The sequence below is a fragment of the Meriones unguiculatus genome, chromosome 14 (genome assembly GCF_030254825.1).
Source record: "Meriones unguiculatus strain TT.TT164.6M chromosome 14, Bangor_MerUng_6.1, whole genome shotgun sequence".
Taxonomy (NCBI): Eukaryota; Metazoa; Chordata; class Mammalia; order Rodentia; family Muridae; genus Meriones; species Meriones unguiculatus.
This window is the reverse complement of record NC_083361.1, coordinates 87,570,812-87,590,915: the sequence shown is the minus strand read 5'-3', so window position 1 is coordinate 87,590,915 and position 20,104 is coordinate 87,570,812. Positions and strand designations below refer to the sequence as shown.

Below are 20,104 nucleotides of genomic sequence, written 5' to 3'. Positions count from 1 at the left end.
CCTAGGCAGCCCCATCCAGGCTGGGCTTGCCAGCCTGGTATCATCCACCCAAAGTACTGCAAACTGAACAACATAAGCTGTAATGAGCTGTATCCTCCATGTCATCTGTATCTCAGATGGCAACTGAGTTTCAACATGATCTCACTCAGCAGTCTAACTGAGACACCAGAGCCTCCTATTCCCAAGATTCAGGTACCTAAAAGGTAAGGCTTGTTCTGCTTTCTCATTCCAGTTTTTTGTTGATGTTAGTGTCTTTGTTCTGAGATAGGCTTTCATATAGCCAATGTAGGTCCTCATACTTGTTAGGATGTAAAGGATGACTCTGAATTCCACTTCTACATTGAGATAGGACTACAGGCATGTACCACCAGGCTGCATTCTCAAGCCAAAGAAGAAAAATGGGAAAGAATACCTAGGCCAAGGAAGGAAGAAGGCCACCGCAAGTACACAGTGCTCACTGTCAATAAAAGACTACAGAATTTGGCAGAAAGATATTATAAGAGATCAGATACAGATTACAGATGACTACATATTCAAATCCCAGGAGGACATTAGAGCAGGAAACAGTTTCCTAAAACCACACACCTCACCACACCTGTCTACATGGAACATGCAGAACATCTACGGCCAAAATGATGAACAATGCTACACAGAGCCAAAAGAGACCACACTCTAGAGGCTATAACTAGTCTACAAAGACAGCTGTATTAGGAGAAACATTTTTTATTAAATATATAGAGCCACTGACAGGTTCCCATGTTCCTAACCTGTGTGTATGTATGTTTACACATAGCAAAAAAATGGATTTAGAAGGTTATTAAAACAAACAAACATGAAGTTGGAAAACTTAGTATTAGGAGGGACAGGGAAGCTTGGGGGAGGACTAGAATGAATATAAAAGATTCTCAAAAATAAAGAAAAGTTTTAAAAGAGATAGAATCTACAAGGCAACTAACTGTCATTCCAACCTTTGTCTTTGTTTTCAGAATGTGTGACTGCTTGGTCGGTGTTTTGAAACAAGAAAACATGGAGCTTACACTATCTTTAAACTCACTATGTAGCTAAGGCTGGCCTTGAACTCCTGATTCTCCAGTCTCCATCTCCCAAGTTCTAGGGCTACAGGCATATGTCTCTAGGCTTGGCCCTGCTGGATTTGTATTACAAAACATGATAAAAATTTGAAAGTTAAAGATTTTACTTTCCATATGATCTACCATGGATTAAACTGGGATAAATCACTAAACTGAAATGAGCCTCACTTTTCCTTTCTGTGAAATATTCTTGTCACTCAATAAACATTCACTTTGTACTATTCCAAGATGGGCCCTAGAAACAGCGCAGTGATGATGAGGAGAACCCTATTTCCAGGTACAATAGTTTACAATCTAGCAATATTTTAAAAAGCAGTTCACTGGCTGGAGAGCTGGAGCCACAGTAAAGGGAGTTTATTGCTCTTCCGTAGGATCCTGATCTAGTTCGCACACCTATGTCAGGGGCTCACATCTGTAACTCCAGTTCCACGTACATGCACACATGTAGTGTATATAAACTCATGCAGGCACACAAAACATACTAAGTAAGTCAATACTCTTATAAAATAGTTAGAATGATCATAATTTGGGTAGACAGAGATTCAGATCCACCACAGAAAGAAATGAGAGCAATATAAAGAACAACAAAGTGTGAGTCATGCATAGAAAACACAGACTCCAGTTTGTCTGGAGTCCAAGGTCATGCATAAAGACAAGGAAAATAAGAAGCTGCTGAAGCTAAATGATAAGTTCTTGAAAGTAGGTCGTACCCAACCCAAGGATAATGGAGATAATTATTAAACACCTCGCTACTTGCTAGATCCCACTCCAGGACTAGAAATACAGCAGAATTCAAAAGTTGCAGATCCTCTGGTGCTTATGATTATGAAGGTAAAGGCAAAAAAAGGCAGTCTAAACAGAGCCTGTGAGATGGCTCAGCAGGTAATGGTACCTGAAAAAGCACTTGCAACCAAGCCTGACAAACTGAGTTTCAGTTCCTGGGACCTATGACGTGAAAGGAAAAAAAAATAACTCTTGCAAATTACCCTCTGATTTCCACACAATCACACACTAAAATAAGCTAGCATTACAGGCCATGTCTTTAACCCTGGCAGAGGTAGGAGGATCTCTGTGAGTTCCTCCAAGGTTAGCTTGGTCTATGTAGCAAGTTTCAAGCTAGTCAGGGCTACATAGTAATACCTTGTCTTAAAAATAAATAAATCATATAATAAATGAAAAAGTTTAAAAACACAATAAAAACATCAAGTGGTGATACGTACAACTAAGAAAAAATAAGCAGTAAGAATAAATATAAAAAGAAAGGCCTTTTTAAGGAAGAAGAGGCCTCGCTGGTGAGGTAACATCTGAGTAGAAAATAAAGGGAAGCTGTGAGCCATGTTGATTCGGGGGTAAGGGCACATCAGCAGAAGGACAATAAGTATCACTCCAGCACTTCAGCTATAGCTAGCCTCCAGGGATTCGCCAAGGCAGATACTGGCCTTGGCCAATCTTTTCTCTTGGCAGGAAAAGAATAAGCAATAAGAAATGAGCTCCTGAGTCAGTATCTCTTTCCCATAATGGACTTGTGGTGCCTCTAGACGAAGCCTCATCTACTTCTGTGGTTTCAAACCCTCCTTCCAAGAGAACTATGTCTATGAGGAAAGTTGCCAAAACCTTTTGAGTCTCTTTCACACAGCTATTAGTGAATTATCTGGTCGCCCAGTCAACCTCAGTCAGTCATTTGTTCTGCCAGTAGAATATGGCCTGGCAGTTACAAAGGCCTGGCCGGGCTTTGGAGTCATGTGCCTTGAACCAAGCATCACTTATTACATGTAAGCTCATGAACAAGCTGCTAAAAGTTTCCCGGTCTCATTTTCGTTACTTATAAAATGGTGATAAGAAGAGTTCTCAGATGGTATAGTGAGGACATTAGGAATTTCCTTTCCTATAGGAAGTTCTAAAGAAATAGTAGCTAGCCAACTATGGTGGAATACACCTGGAATCCTAGCACTTGGGAGAGGAGGCAGAAGGACCAGGTATTCAAGACGAGCCTCAGCTACCTTTACTATTATCATCACCATTTGTTTATGCACACGTTCACCAAGCTTTTGTGAGTATTTACTATAGGTGCTAGCGTGTGCTATCAGCACAGAGCTCTTTCAGGAAAAGGAAGAGGTCAGAGGAAATGACGGACATAGCGGTGTGGTAAGTGTTCTCATTGAGAAATCAGGTGATGTGCAGGCTTAGAGGAAGTCATGCAACTCACTGACAGAAAAGGCATCACAAGGCTTACTTGTAGGCTAACTTAAGAAATTAATGGAAGAAGCAGGAGAGACGGCACAGTGGTTAAGGACACTGGCTGCTCTTCTAGAGGCATTAGGTTCATTCCCAGCACTCACACGGCAGCTCACAGCCATCCGTAACTCCAGTTCCTTCTCAGGAGATTTGACACTCTCTTCTGGCCTCTGTGGGCGCCAGGCATACACAAAGCGCACAATATATACAAGCAAAGTACACATACACAGAAAACAAAAAAATACATTAAAATTTTAATTGAATAAGTGAGGGGTTTTTTTTTTCTCATCTATTCTAAATATAAGCAACCATAGAAACTACACAGTCCTCCCAAAGTGGCTCTTTTTAAAGATGGGATGTAGCCTGGAACTGGGTTGTCTCAGAGTTTCCCTCCCCACTGCCACTATCTGGGAATTTTAGTTTCCTAGAAAGATGTCAATATCAAATCCTGAAACATCACTGTAAGAATAACCTGAGCCTGAGGCCTAGGCCTCCTATGACAGGCCACTCTACTAAGTTCCTGTGCAAACTCTGGTTTATTAAACCCCACAAGCACACATTGTTAAAGGCACAGCAGCGGAAGAACTTTGGAGATTTGGAATGTAAAACTGGAAGATGGAACAATGGTAGAGACAAGGACAAGCTTTTGACTTCTTTCCTAATCTGGGCTGAGTACAGTACTAAGTGTTAGAAAATGGGATCATATAAGATGCTGATTTCAAACTGATAGGGAAACAGGCTGAGTAACAGACCGTAATTAGTGTGTTTAGTGAAATGATGAGATAAACATCAGAGGCTATGGGAACACAGAACACATTATCTAGATGGAGGTTTTCAGGAAAGATTCCAGAAGAAAATATTTAAATCCAATGTTTGTTTGTTTGTTTGTTTGTTTGAGTCAGGGTCTGAGGTAGCCAAAAGTGGCCTCCAACTCTCCATGTAGTCGAGGATGATCTTGAACTCCTGATTCTCGTGCCCCCATCTTCCAAATTCTTAGATTTCCAAGAGTGTGTCCATTATGCCCAGTTCACGTGATTCATACTGAGAACAGAACCCAGAGTTTCATGTGTGGTACTGCTAGCATACTACATCATCAGACCACTTCTCTTTTTAAGACAGGGTATCTCTAGGTAGTCTAGGCCGTCCTGGAGCTCACTGTGTAGACGAGGCTGGCCTTGAATACAGAGATCCACCTGCGCCTGCCTCCTAAGTGCTGGGATTAAAGGTGTGTGCACCACCACATGCAGCAGTAGTTATTGAGAAGGAGAGATTACAGACGACTAGGAGGTAATGAGCTCAGGCTGCCTTTACTGTGCAATGACCTCACAACTGTATGCATATGCCGAAACACAGAACAAGATAAACTTTAAATGTTTACAGTGTATGGCAACACCACCACAGGAACTCACATGAGAAAGCTGCTGAAAATCAAGCTATGGCAGCACAGGAGATGTGCATAAGAATCAACAAGAATTTTCAGGCTGCAGAGAGGGATGTCGCTTTCCTACTACATGGGGACAGAAATAAGGCCTTTTATCTTCTAGCACAAATTTAAAATAAAATACAAAGTGACTGTGTTAAGTATTAGATCACAACATAGATGTCAGTTTTGGTTCAATTATCAGAAAGAAAAATTATCTAGGGGCTTTGGAGAATAGCGTAGTGATAGAAAACAAGCTTGGCATCTGTGAAAGCCTGGATCTGAGCTCCAGCACTTAAAAAACAGTGCGGTGGTATAGGGGTAGTGGAGCAAGCACCAGGCCACAGGCTTGTAATCCCAGGATTCGGGAGACAGAAAAGCACTCGGATCAAGAGTTCAAAGCTAGCTAGCCTTGGCCACTTGTGTCTCAAGAGAGGAAAAAAAGGAAGGGAACAAACAAATTTTCTTTTTCTCTTAAAAATGTAGCAACAACTAATAGAAAGAGGAGAGGAAGAAAGAGGAAAAGTAGCAGGAGCAGAAGCGGCCAGTAAAGTGCAAAAGGCCTGGGAACTCCCCAGCTTTATAACTGATGGCAATTAGATTGCAGAGCAGACCTGTTAGGACTATGATCTTAACCTGTGACATCTGAAGTAACTCTGCGTAGTTAGTGGCAGAATTATAGTCCATTGTTACACTTAATCTCTTTGCCTCATTTTCCACATCTGAAAATAGAGATAACTCACAACCACAGTAACTATATACCATAAAGTTATGTGAGAAATTAGTGGACATAAAGAACAGTGCTTAGCATATGTGAAGTATTATATATGTGCCAGAGTAGTTTCTGAGTTGCTGTTGTTTTTATTATTAAAACCCAGATCTGGGTTAATGAAGAGGTTAGCAGACTTTTCTGCTAAGATCTAAGTAACACAGGAAAAGGAGGAAAAGGAGAAGAAGGGAGGGAGGGAGGGAGGGAGGGAGGGAGGGAGGGAGGGAGGGAGACAAAAAAAAGGAAAATAAACAAGAAAAAAACTAAAGACTGGTTGCCAACATTAGTCAGAGAATGTTAACAACACTAATCAAACAAAAAGGCGTGACATTAGCCAGCTAATGTCTGAACATAAATGACTAAAGCTGATATCAACCCCAGTTAGCTACACTTAGGCCAGCCAGTTTGAATAAGTGCCAAAGTACTACTCGCCTTTTGTACTCTGGAAACTGTCACTCTAGAGAGAATATAGGAGCCTTTCTCTAAGTACTGAGGAAAATTATTGGACGCACGAAGGTTCTTACTTTTAGTCTATGAAATCACATGGTACATGTACAATCGCTGAAAGGTACATGTGTATGACTTCTCAGCCACGAGGCACACAGCTGTATGTCAGAATGTTTGACTGCTAAGGGTAAATGACTTTCAGTCCCTTCTGAAACTTACTCCATTGTCTTCCATGTTCCTGTAATTTGAAATACACTGGAAGTGTTCCAAAGAGTTGCTAAGTCCAGAAATAAAGTTCTTACCAGAAAATTGCCTGGGGCTGTTTTCTAGTATTATGATTCAAGCCTCTATTTCTGCCTTCCCTTGGTCACTTTCCTTTCTCAGTTATTTTTCTTCGAGCTTTGTAGAAAAGGCCAAGAATGTACTCCTTGCCTCTTGCATTATAAGTTTGTACTTATAAAACCTACTCTTAAAAAGTAGGTGCCTTATCATCATGTTTTTAGAGGAGAAAATCAAAATTGAACAGCCCGCTGAAAGATCTTTCCTGGCAATGCTAATAGAACTCCAAAGCTCATGCCTTTGCTTCCTCTCTCATCAGTAGACAGCCTGAGCTGCTCAAGAGTATAAAGACACATGAGATTGGGAGGTGTGTGTGTGTGTGTGTGTGTGTGTGTGTGTGTAAAGCTTGTATGTGCGCGTAAGCAGGAGCATGTATGTTTGTTAGATTTCCAGGCTTTCTCCTACATACTTCTTCTAAACTGATAAAACAGTTAAGTAGCAGCAGCTGCTCCATTTCCTGCTACAAATCCAGTGAATCTAATGCTATCTATATACACATGCTCCCTCTCAAACTTAAATTCTACAGTCCTAGGTAAGAATATGAGTAAGAACAGAACAGCCTCATTCTACTAATCGTAGTACTGTCTCCCATCACATGACAAGGAAATGCATGGCTCTACAAGGATCAGAAGATCTACCTCTATTCCTGGCTCTCCTGAATACTTGACAGTGGACACACAAGTATATAAGCCAAGTCCTAAGTTTCCTCATCTAAAAACCAGGAAAACAAAAACAAAAAAAAAAAAAACAAAACAAAAGAAAACAAAAAAGCCCAGGTGCCTACAGTCCCAGCTGCTTAAGAGGCTAAGAAAGGAGACGCTAAGACTCTAAGGCCAGCATGGGCAACACAAGGAGAGAGTCTCAAAATTCAGAAACCCTGGATCCCTAATGTTTAACCTTTTTAAATACCTCGAACTGTTCAGTTTTTTGTCAACATGATATAAGCTAGGATTGTCTCAGGAGAGGGAAGCTCAACTGAGAAAATGTCCCCATAGGAGGTGGAAGGGCAGCCCCCCCGTGAGTGATGCCGCCCCCCGTGAGTGGGGCAGCCCCCGTGAGTGGAGCCGGCCCCCGTGAGTGGAGCCGGCCCCCATGAGTGGTGCAGCCACCGTGAGCAGGGCCGCCCCTGTGAGTGGAGCCGGCCCCGTGAGTAATGCCGCCCCCGTGAGCGGGGCCGCCCCGAGGCAGGTTCCTGGTCATGCAAGAAAGCATGGTGAACAGGCCGCAAAGGACAAGCCAGGAAGCGGCATTCCTTTATGGTCTCTGCTTCAGTTCCGGCCTCTGTGTTCATGCCTGGGTTTCTCCTGACTGTAAGCTAGAACCCAAATGAACCCTTTCCTCCCCAAGTTGGTTTTTTGGTCACAGCAAGAGAAGGTAAACTAGGACACATCTCTTCTATCAGACCTTGGGAAAAACCTATTTCCAATATCTATCTATCTATGTATCTATCTATCTACCTATCTACCTACCTACCTACCTAAGAGTCACTGGCTTTCACAGATCCCAGGCTGCCCTGGAACTTCGTGAAGATGATCTTAAATTTCTGATCCTCATGCTTCCACTTCCCAAGAGCTGGGATTACACGTGTGACGACTGAAGCTACTTTTTCCAGTGTTGGGGAGCAAACTCGGGGTTTTGCACATGTGAAGCAAGACAGCTGCCAGCTGAACTACATGCTAAGGCACGGCTTCCAGTCTTCCTGAGACCCAAGGGTGCTCCAGCCACAGAGATAAAAGGCCTGTTATTTTATCTAATAAAACTGAACATACCCCTTCACTCAGAATTCTGAACAAACTGCTCCAGGGGTGGGAAACAAGGTAGCTATGGTTTAGGAGCTTTAATATTAGAAAGGTCTAAAGGTTTCACTGATAAATTCAACAAGTGTCAGGAATGTGACCACTGAAGGCATTAGCATTTAATCAGACAGTGTTAGCCCATGCCCAGGTACAAAGATGGCAAGGCAATTCAACTGTATGAATCAAACCACATCTAGGTGTCTATGCCCAACTCACAGATCTAAGAAAGATATTATAAAAATGTTTACAGAAAGGAAATCTAGATCAGGAAGAGGCTGAAAATGTTTTACTCAAAGATGAAGGACTGTTTAACTTTGGGGTGGGGTATGAAAGATTCGGGAATTGACCCATCTTTACTACCACCCAACCTTTGAATCATCTAGGACTCAGAGGAGGTGGGTCTGAACACTGAGTACAGAACAGGCTGCCTCAAAAAACTGTAAAACAAACAATCAAAAAAACCAGCAATCTTTGGAGATGACAGGACGAGCCGGCAGATTTCTATGGGGACAGCGTGAGAACAGAAGTTGATAGGCTGGAGCTCAAGACATCCTGAAGGACAACTTCAAATCCTTTCCCGGCATATTGACTATAATTCAGTCTATTCCATGACTACACAGAATGACTTCAGTAATTCACTTCATGTTAAACATTTTTGTTCATGTCCTTTTAAGGCCATGCCTCTATTCATCTTCACTCTTCTTGAAACTCTGACAACTAGGACCAACAGCCAGGCTGCCCATTACCTTCTGATGACTTCCATGCCTTCCACAGGTCCTCCACGCTGATGAGCTTATCCTCTCCATGGAAGGTGCTATGTTTCACTGTTGGATCGTGGTAATTAAGGTCTTCCCTTAGGAACTGCAAGGGAAAAGAAACAAGTCATATGAGATGCCTGGGAAACAGCCAACCAGGATCGCCACGTAAGTGACATAACACGTTCCCAATGCACTATTTATGAACCCCACTCATGTATCTTTGTATGTGAATGTCTCAGTTGCAAGTGAGAACAATTTTTCAGTTCAGAAACAGTTATATGTTTCATGTGAAAAAAAAAAATATATATACAGCCCAGTCACAGTGGTGTACATCTTTAATCCTAGCACTTTGGGATGCAGAGGTAGACAGACCTCTGTGAGTTCGAGGCCAGCCTGGTCTACAAAGCAGGACAGCCAAAACTACACAGAGAAACCCTGTCTTGGAAAAAAACAAAAATAAAACAAAGAAAAAAACAAACATATGTTATAATTCTTCTCTCATATTTTTTATTATTATTATAGAAAGAGTGATGGTGGATTCAACAAGCCACAAGGGAAACAAAGAAGAGTTAACATTTAAAAGAAATATGCAGTATTTCTGTGCATGCATGTGCACACAAGTACATGTAAGTAATGTACATGTGTATATGACTTGCAGAAGTCAGAGGTTAACATTCACCTTACCTTTTGACACAAAGTCTCTCTGAGCCTGGATATCGTCAATTTCACTAGGCTGACTGGCCAACAAGTCCCAGGCATCCGCCTGCCCACCCACACCAGGCCTGGAGTTGCAGACATGTGCTGTGGTGCTCAGCTTTGTACATGGATGATGGAGACCCAAACTCAAGTCCTCACACCTGCGTGCAGGCTCCTTCCCAACTGAGCTATGTTCCCAGTGGCTCCAGTTCTCAAGTCTGCCTGGTTTGTTGTCTGCTAGCTTTGGTCAAAGTCTCATAAACTCTGTCAAAGGCTAACTTGGAACTTGCTATGTAGCTGAGGATGACTTTGAACTCTTTGTAAAAATAATGGAGGAGAGACTGGAAGAAAGGAAGAGGAAAGGAAGATCACAGCAAAGAAGAAGAGGAAGAAGAAAGCCTGGCTCAGCATAGAGGCACATGCCTTTAATCCCAGCATGAGGGAAGCTGAGGTGGATTTCAGATCTGAGTTTAAGGCCAGCCTGGTCTACACAGCAAATTCAAGGGCAGCCAGAGCTACACAGAGAACCCCTGTCTTGAAAAAAAAAAAGGAAAACTAAAGAAAAAGAGAATGGGAACTAATGAAGTTTTATGTAAACTGTTTCATTTCAAATGTAATTTTTAAATTTATACCTCTGTGTGCATTTGTGTACATGAGAGAACAGAAGCAGCAGCCCCACCCTGGACCTGGACTTAACAACTCAGGGGACCTCTAGAAGAGCAATGTCCACCTTTAACTACTATCTCTCCAGGACTGAAATGTAGCAGGTAATGAAGATTTTCTTCATGTTTTACTTAACACTGAGGAAAATATCAATTGTCCATATCAGAGCGGAAAAGGAAACGAGAGCAGAGGGTTGGTGCTTAAGGAGCTAATGAAGGTTCAAGCCTCATCCTCTGGCTCCACTCCTAGGTCCACATGCATGCGCAACGAGACAGCAGGGCCAACAGCAGCTGCCCCTGAGGAGCACGTGCTGTCTCGTCAGCCCCCGTCACTCACACTCTATGCAGCATTTAGACAGCTCGCCGGAGACCCTCAGACCCACAGAGGCACCGTGCTTAATGGTTCCCGGTATTCACAAAAGCACTTCTAAGCTTTAAAGCATAACTCAACAGTAAGTACAGAAAACAAAAACATCTTGACTTTTCTGCTCCCACAACTCCAGTGTGTGTCCTATCAGAGTTGTTATGTATCTCTCTTCCCTTCAAAACCATGTTTCCTAGCAGAAGCTCCCGGCTATCCAGTTATAAACAAAATATACAAGAATTGTTTTGTTGTTGTTTTTTAAGCCAGGCATAGTAAATGCACAGCTGCAATCCCAGTACTTGGGAAGTAGAAGCAGGAGGATCGGATATTCAAGGTTATCCTTGGCTACATAGGAAGTCTGAGACTATCCTGGACTACATGAGAGATTGCCTTTTTTCCCTTTTCTTCTTTTCTTTTTGTTTTGTTCCAAGACAGAGTCTCATTATGTATCCCTGGTTAGCCTAGAACTAGAACTCAATATGTAGACCAGGCTAATCTCAAACTTGTAGCAATCCTCCTGCCTCTGCCTTTTGCATGATAAGCACACAGTACAATACTGAGAAAGAATTGGCCGGAGAGATGTCTCAGTGGCTAAGAGCATTGGCTGCTCTTCTAGAGGAGCCAGGATCAATTCCCAGTTACCCACATGGCAGCTCACAAGTGTCTGTCACTTCAGGTCCAGAGGATCTGATGAGCTCACACAGACATATATGAAGACCAAACACCAATATACAGAAAATAAGTAAATTTTTAAAAGGGCATTATGTTAAACTAGAGCTCCAATTTCTACTATATTTTAGATAAGCATTAACTTTATTTTACTCTAAATTTTGTTCTTTAGTCAGCAAATAGCTAAAGTCTTAACTAGAACAATGTATAAAAGCAATAAAAAGCAACAACAAAAATCAGATTGCTTTCTGGCTCTCAGAACAAGGATTTACTGTTTCAAGCTCAGAACAAGGAGCTCTTCTCTCAAGAAGGTCCAAGGAGGTGCCCTAAAAGTTTTGTCTTACCATGGGGAATGTGGCACTGGCTAGCACGACAGCTCAGCAGCTTGCCTAAGTGCCAAGGCACCAGCTGTCACTAGGTATATTTAGCACTATGAGCTCAGAAAAGTGATCTTCCATGAGGTAGCACAAAGCCGATCCCAAGCAGTAGTGAAGTCCTGTGGGTGGAAGCTGAGAAGAAGGAAGATACAGCTCCAGAGTCCCTCAGCCCAGGCCCAGCCAGTCTCCTCAGGAGACAGAACTCACTGACTTGAAAACAGAAGCGTTCACCTCCAGGTGCAGGGACCAGAGCAGCTCCAGAGCTACCTACCCCTTCTAGCATTGCCTCCTTCCTCTTCTAGCCAACCTTGATCCTCATGACATGTCTTCTCTGTCTCTCAGACCAAACAGCACCTCTGAGGCCCTCCCCACAAATAGTAAAAGCCCATGTTCCTCAGCCCTTCTTGTGCCTTAAACGTCTAGCTGTGGTTCACGGTTTGTATTCTGAGGCTAGCCCTGAACTCCTCTTGCCTCACCTCCCGAGTGTTGAGGCACAGGCATGCACCACATACCTAGTGTGTTGCTATTTGCTTGTTTTTCAATGCGGGGATTTGCTATGTAGTACAGGCTAGCCACAAGCATGTAACCCCACTGTTTCAGCATCCTCAGTCCCGGAATTACAAAAGTGTGCCATCACATTCGCTTAAGGACGCTCGGTTTAACTGATAGCTCCAGGTGCCACTTACTAAAACAGGACTAAAACAGAAATGATTCAGAAGCGAAATAACCGCCCTTAGCGGCGTTCACCAACTACAGCTAAAAGGTTAGGAGAAGATAGTCATTTCTCACACATCTTTATACATCTAGGTTGTCCGCCAATTTAAATAAACACGAGAAGGAAATGGGGTACATTGATGTACAAATGTAATCTCAGCACCTAGAAGATAGGATTAGGAGTCCAAGGTCATCCTGGGCTACATATGACCCTGTCTCAAAACACACACACACACACACACACACACACACACACACACACACACATAATAATCACTAGCATGACCTTTATGAAATACAAATCTAACTAGACCAACTTTCCACTTGAAATTCCATGACTCCTCATCATAAAGCCCTTGTTTCATAGCCTGGAATTTGGGCTTTTGAAAATGTGACCTATAGACTTACTTTCTAATAACATTCCTTCACTCTCACTCCCTGCCAGAGCAGGGGGTCAGGCTACTATAGCCATAATAAGCCAAATCCAGTTTACAGTCTTTTTAATTACAAATAATTTTCTTTTTTCATTTGGGGTTTATTTGCCTTAGTATGTAGCCTAGGATGCCCTCACATGTGTTATATAGCCAAGGAAGAACTTGAATTTCTGATCCTCCTGATTCCACCTCCAGAGTGCTGGGATTATAAGTTTTTATCACTACTATGTCCAGTACATGTGGTGCTGGGGTCAAACCTAAGCAAGCACGCCTCTAGCAGCTGAGCCATGTCCCCAGCCCCAGCATGTAAAACTTCACAGAATATAGCAATGTCGATTCATTGACACATTATCTACGGCTAATTTCACACTATGCAGGTGTGGGGGCTCATGCCTTTAATCTCAGAACTCAGGAGGTGAGGAAGGCAGATCTCTACGAGCTCAAGGCCAGCCTGGTCTACACAGCGAGTTTCAGAACAGCCAGGACTACACAGTGAGACACTATCTCAATAAATAAATAAATAAAACTGAGTAGTTGCTACAGAAACTTTGTGATTAGTAAACACTAAAACATTTACTCTCTGGCTATTTCCAGAAAAAAACAACTAACGCCATTTCCGGTTCTTAAGCTAGTCCTGCACTTTTATAGCTTCAGGCCTTTCCACAACATGCTCCGCATGAAATGTTTTATGCCTATAAAAACGTCATGCCTGTTAAAATCACTGCCCTGTGCAGTCTTCCACACTTGTAGGTAGTCATTGGCTCCCTTAGTTCTGAGGGTATACATTTATGACAGCATTCCCACTACAGTATAATTAGTAGTAATTAGTCCCTTCCTACTTCCTCTAAGCAACTCAAAAATAGAAAAGTATATTATCATTTGTCTCTTTATTCACTTAGTGTGTAAACTTCCTAAAATACTAAATGAATAATGAGTTTAGCTCCCTAAACTTACTGACAAGTAGAGGCCCTGGCACAGAGCAGGGAATCCAGTTATTAAATTGCTGAAAGGTTGTCTCTTATTTAAGTTTATCCTACAACACACTGAATGCTGGACGGATGTCTCAGGTGTTAAGAGGGATAAACTGACTGGAATTGGAGTTAGACCTTGCATCTAAAGCTAGCTGCCTTGTTTTGAATTGTGGATCTACCACTTACTTTTAATACATCATGTACATCATCTGTAAAATGGAGGTAACAATAATACCCTCATACACAGACCACTTACTTATAAATAATTTAATTGTGACAACTTAAAATAGTACCTAAAGGGCTGGAGAGATGGCTCAGAGGTTAAGAGCACAGCTGTTCTTCCAAAGGTCCTGAGCTTAATTCCCAGCAACCATATGGTGGCTCACAACCATCTATAATGAGATCTGGTGCCCTCTTCTGGCATGCAGAAAAACATGCAGGCAGAAATGTATAAATAATTAATAAATAAATCCTTTAAAAAGTTACCTAAAAAAAAAAAAAGTGTGTGTGTGGCAGGGGTGGGGGAGTTCTTTTTAAAGATAACAGAACTATTACAATGCTGCAGACCCCTCAGATCTAAGAGGGTCCCATAGAGAGATGTTTCCTCAGTGTCTGTTAACAAAAGCCAATGTGCTAGAAGGTCTGTAATGGAGAAAATTCAGGCGAGGCACGATAGTCTACTAACTTCAAAGGTTCCTTTGTTGTATACTAGGATTCTTTACACTCCCTGACTCCACTTTAATTGAAACTAGACAGCCTTTTCCAAAACCTTCTGTGGTCTGAGCCCTGCATGCTTCTTTCTCCTAGTCCTGATGGGGATAAAACCCTAGTCTCAGGAAGTACAAGCCTTTTCACGAATCTAAGGCTCTGTCCATGCCACTCGGTCATCTAAAACACTCATCTTCTTCTTCTGACCATACACCTGCTTATATCCAGGTTACTTAACAGTAGTCCTGAACATGACCAAAGCTGAGCTGGGTCTGCCTCTGCTGTGACCCGTACTGTCGACTTAAAACAATACAGGATCCCCAACTGTCTCCCAGCTCTCTGCCATGAGGAAACTTCTTCCAAAGCAGCACCACCTTTCCTTTTGCCCTTTATTTCCAACACCAATACATATAAAAGCAGAGAATACATATGAGGTTCATGATAAAGAGCAGTTTTGTCATGGAACCATCCTTGATGCTGCACCATAACATCAGGTACATGACACAGGACAAATTCTAAAGGCAACATAGAAGGCTGAAGCTTTCTGGGGATCAAACAGAATGCCAAAGACTGGGTTACTCTAACATCTCCAGCCTTGCAAACTATTAAAACCAAAGTATCTAAAACAGTCAAGGACTACCAGTTGGTGACCTTTGTTTTATGACAGATGGACAGAAATAGATCACTAATTAGAAAGAATTTCCTCAGAGAGAAAAGAACATCTTTTTAATTGGGGTCAATAGTGCCATATCTACATAGAATGAGCACACAGCACTGGACAGAATGCAGCAAAAAGGATATTTGCAATCTATGCCCATGCGACCATGAACACACCCAATCTCCTTTTATCTCAGAAGCTAAACTGTGTCAGCTTATCTAATGCCTGGATTGAAGAAAGGATATTTACAAAAACTGCTGGGATAGAAGGCATTTATAGCTTGACACTATGAGAAACTACATGGACCAAGTTTCTAGTAAAACTGAGGAAGAGATTCTCTGGGAACCCAGAGGCCACTCAAGCCAGGAGAGCAGCTAGGCTAATTGTAGATTTTCACCTTGCCCAGAGATACAAGTTGATAGCATTAAAAAAGAAAGATTGGAGAGTGGGGAGATATCATACTAGTAACCTAACAGTATACCTGAACGCTCTAGAGCAAAAAGAAAAAGCCACACCCAAAAGGAATAGACAGCCAAAAATAATCAAATTCACAGCTCAAATCAGTAAAATAGAAACAAACAAAAAATACAAAGAATCAGTGAAACAAAGAGTTAGTTCTTTGAGAAAATCAGTAAGGTTGACAAATCCTTATCCTAATTAACTAAAAGGTAGAGAAAGAATATTAAAATTAGCAAACTTAGAAATGAAAAGAGGATTTAACAACAATACTGAGGAAACCCAGAGAATCATAAAGACATACATTAAAAACCTGTGCTTCACAATTTTGGAAAATCTAAAAGAAATGGATAATTTTCTTGATAAATACTTCTTCCAAAGTTAATCAAGATCATATAAAACAGATGTACAACCACTAGCGAATAGAACCAGTCATTAAAAATCTCCCAAAAAAAAAAAAGCAAACCGCAGGGCCAGAAGGTTTTACTGCAGAATTCTACCAGACTTTCAAAAAAGAGCTAATACCAATACTTCTCAAATTATTCCACAAAATAAAACAGAAGGGACATTGCCCAATTCATTTTATAAGGCCACAGTTACCCTGATACCCACATAAACCACATAAAGACCCAACAAAGAAAAGAATATCAGACCATTTTCCCTTTTCATATAAATCAGTAGGGCCCCTATCTGCAAAACTGCTCAATAAAATACTTACAAATTTAACCCAAGAACACATCAAAAAGATCATCTACCATGATCAAGTAAGGATCATCCCAGAGACGCAAGGTTAGCTCAACATACAAAAACCAGTAAATGCCATCCATTACATAAACAAACTGAAAGGCAGAAACTACATGGTCATCTCATTGGATGCAGAAAGGCTTTTGACAAAATTCAACACCCCTTCATAGTAAAAGTCCTGGGGAGATTATGGATACAAAAATCATACTTCAACATATTAAAGGCGCTTTACAGCAAGCCCATAGCCAATATATCAACTGAAATGGAGAGAAACTCAAAGCAATACCACTAAATTCAAGAACAAGGTTGTCCACTCCATACTATTCAATACAGTGCTTGAAGTCCCAGCTGGAGTAGTGAAACAACTGAAGGAGGTCAAGGGCATACAAACTGGAAAGGAAGAAGTCAAAGTATCTTCATTTGAAGATGATATGACAGCATGTATAAATGACCCTAAAATTTCTACCAGAAAACTCCTACAGCTGATAAACACTTTCAGCAAAGTAGCTGGAAAAAAAAACAAAACTCATATAAATCAGTAGAGCCCCTCTATACAAATGACAAAACAGACTGAGAAATAAATCAGGAAATAGCCTTCAATAATATAAAAATATCTTGGAGATCTCTAACCAAGTAAGTGAAAGACGTATATATTAAAAATTTTAAGATTAAAGAAACTGAAGAAGATATCAAAAGATGGAAAGATCTCCTGTGCTCGTGGATTGATAGAGTTAAAATAGTAAAAATGGCCATCCTATCAAAAGGAATCTACAGATTCAATACAATAGCCATCAATATTACAGGAAAATTCTTCACAGATCTTGATAGGACAATCCTCAGCTTCCTAGGGAAACAAAAACACCCAGGATAGGTAAAACAATCCTCAATAATAAAAGAACCGCGGGTAAGTATCACCATCCCCAATGCCGAATTGGACCACAAAGCTATAGTAATAAAATCCACATGGCACTAACACAGAAACTGGCACATTCATCAACAGAATGGAATTGAAGACCCAGATATAAACCCACATATCCATGGACACCTGAGTTTTGGTAAAACCAGAAATACACACTGGAAAAAAGATGCCAACTTCAGCAAATGGTGCTGGTCACACTGGACATCTACATGTAGAAGAATGCAAACAGATCCATATTCACCATCCTACACAAAACTCAACTCCGTATCAAACAAAGACCTCAGCATAAAACCAGATACACTGAACCTAGCAGAAGAGAACGTGGGGAACAGGAAAAGACTCTCACAGAGCATCATTAGCACAGGCAAACCCACAACCAAGAAACGGACTTCGTGATACTGAAAACTTCACCACCATTCAAAGTGGCAGCCAACTGAACGGGAAAAATACCAGCTACACACCCAATAGAGGGCTAATATCCAAAATACATAAAGAACTAAAAAACAGATATCAAGAAAACAAACAACCCAATTAAAAAGTAGATTACAGAGCTAAATAGAAAATTCCCAAAAAGGGAAAGTCAAATGACTGATAAACACTTAAAGAAATGTTCAACTCCCTTAGCTATCAGGAAAATACAAATCAAAATTACTCTGAGATTTCATCTTATATCCATCAGAATGGCTCAGATCAATAACACAAGTGACAGCTCATGCTACCAAGGATGTGAAATAAGAGAAACACTCCTCCATTGTGGGTGGGAGGGCAAGCTTGTAGAGGGACGATGGAAATCAGTGTGATGGTTGCTCAGAAAGATGAATCCATCTACCCTAAGATCCAGCTACAACACTCTTGGGAATATACCCAAAGGATGCTTCATCCTACCACAAAGACACTTGTACAATTGTGTCCACTGTTGTTCTATTCTTAATAGTCAGGAATTAGAAACCTAGATGTCTCTAAACAGAAAAGTAGATGTTTTAAAATTGTGTATATTTACACAATGGAGTATTACTCAAACATTAGAATGAAATCATGAAATTTGAAAGTAAATGGATAGAATCAAAAATAATAATAATAATTCTGAGTGAGATCTCCCAGACCCAGAAAGACGGATATAATGTATTTACTTATATGTGAAGATTAGCTGTTAAGTCAATGATAACCAAGTTACAACCCACAGAACCAGAGATTAGGTGCAGAATAAGGAACTAGAGGGGAACAGATAGATATTGTTAAGAAAGAGAAATAGAATAGATAGTTATGGATGGATGGATGGATGGGAGGGGACTGGGACAGGAGGATCAAATAGGGAGGGGGACAGAAGGACAAAAGAGAGTATTGGGGAAACACAGCTAAAATAAAGGGCTATTTAAGGGGTACCATGGAAACCTAATAAGAAGAAACTTCCTAAAGTATATACATTTATGAAGGTGAGCTAAATAAAATCACTAAATAATGGGGGAGACAGAGCCCCAATTGGACATCTCTTGTCACCAAATTGAGTTCTTGGCCAAAGAGGTCCCATGGGAACCCCCAAAGTATCCAATCTGTTACAAAGACTATCTCTCCACAAACTGACAGCAAGGCCCCATTCCTAAAGACAACACCAAAACAACTCATTGAACATGGCGATGTTGAGCTGGTGCCTACATGCAGCCTTTACCCCTACTTTCTAGTATCTTTGGTACAGGAAGATACTCTGCACACTACCAAAAAAGAAACAAATACAAACCCAGACACAAACTCTTTGATCTACGATGATGTTCTGCCTGTAAGATATGCTGGGGCAATGGTGGCACAAAGCTTGTGGAAGTTACCAACCCAGAGCTGATCTGACTTAAGACCCACTCCGTGAGATGAAATCTATACTCGCACTGCTTTGGGTGACTAAGTACCTGAGACTAGATGGCCAAAGACCTAGAATAAAAACAGATACTGCTATTTTTTTAAGTAGCAATAAAATGACTCCTAATGACATTCTCCTATACTCAGACATCATTGAAAAGATTCCTCCTGCATCAGATGGGAACAAATACAGAGACCCACAGTCAGACTTTATGCAGAGTTAGAGACCTTGGAATAAACAGCCCATCTAGAGCTCAGGGAACCCCATGGAAGAGCAGGTAGAAAGAGTGTGAGAGCCAGAGGGGATGGATGGAAGACAAGAAAACAAGGCCCTCTAAATCAACATTATTAGTGCACATATGAACTCAGAAACTGGAGCAGAGCACATAGGGCCTGCATGGGTCTGCACCAGTTGGGGTCCTAGAGCTGAAAGAAGAAGTAGATACACACAATCTCTAATAGCTAGCCACTTGCAAATGAAAATTTAGTTTCCTCCAAGGAAGCCTCACTGGAGAAAACAAAACAAAACAAAAAAAACTATTCTTAAGAATAGGCTGCATGCCCAGCATATATGGCCAACAGAAAATAAATAAATAAATAAATACATACATACATACATACATACATACATAAATAGCTCAATGAACTCAACAGCATCTTTGGAGGTTCCTTGTCTCATAATGTTGTATCAGGACTTCGGTTTGTTTGTTTGTTTGTTTGTTTGCTTGTTTGTTTGTTTTTGGAGACAGGATTTCTCTGTGTAACCCTCTGTCCTGGACTCGGTTTGTAGAGCAGGTTAGACTTGAACTCAAAGGGATCTGCCTGCCTCTGCCTCCCTGAGTGCTGGGATTACAGGTATGTGCCAGCACACCCAGTTTTCTCTCTCTCTAATTTCATCTAATTATGTTTTTGTTTTCTTTTATATATACATATATCTTTTTATCTTTTATATATCTTTATATATTTATATATATAAAGATATATACATGTATATATACATATATATATACATATATATCTTATATATAT

At 41.0% G+C, this 20,104-nt stretch overlaps 1 protein-coding gene across 6 annotated transcripts in view; it reads right to left on the bottom strand.

Moving 5' to 3' along the window:
• The window catches only part of Stim1 (stromal interaction molecule 1), a 196,431-nt gene that overhangs the window by 36,520 nt on the left and 139,807 nt on the right, over positions 1–20,104 (bottom strand). For all 6 annotated transcript variants that reach the window (XM_060367712.1, XM_021652007.2, XM_060367711.1 and 3 more), the window contains exon 3: positions 8,844–8,958. In XM_060367712.1, coding sequence (XP_060223695.1) covers positions 8,844–8,958 — 115 coding nt within the window. The remainder of the gene's footprint in view (positions 1–8,843; positions 8,959–20,104) is intronic.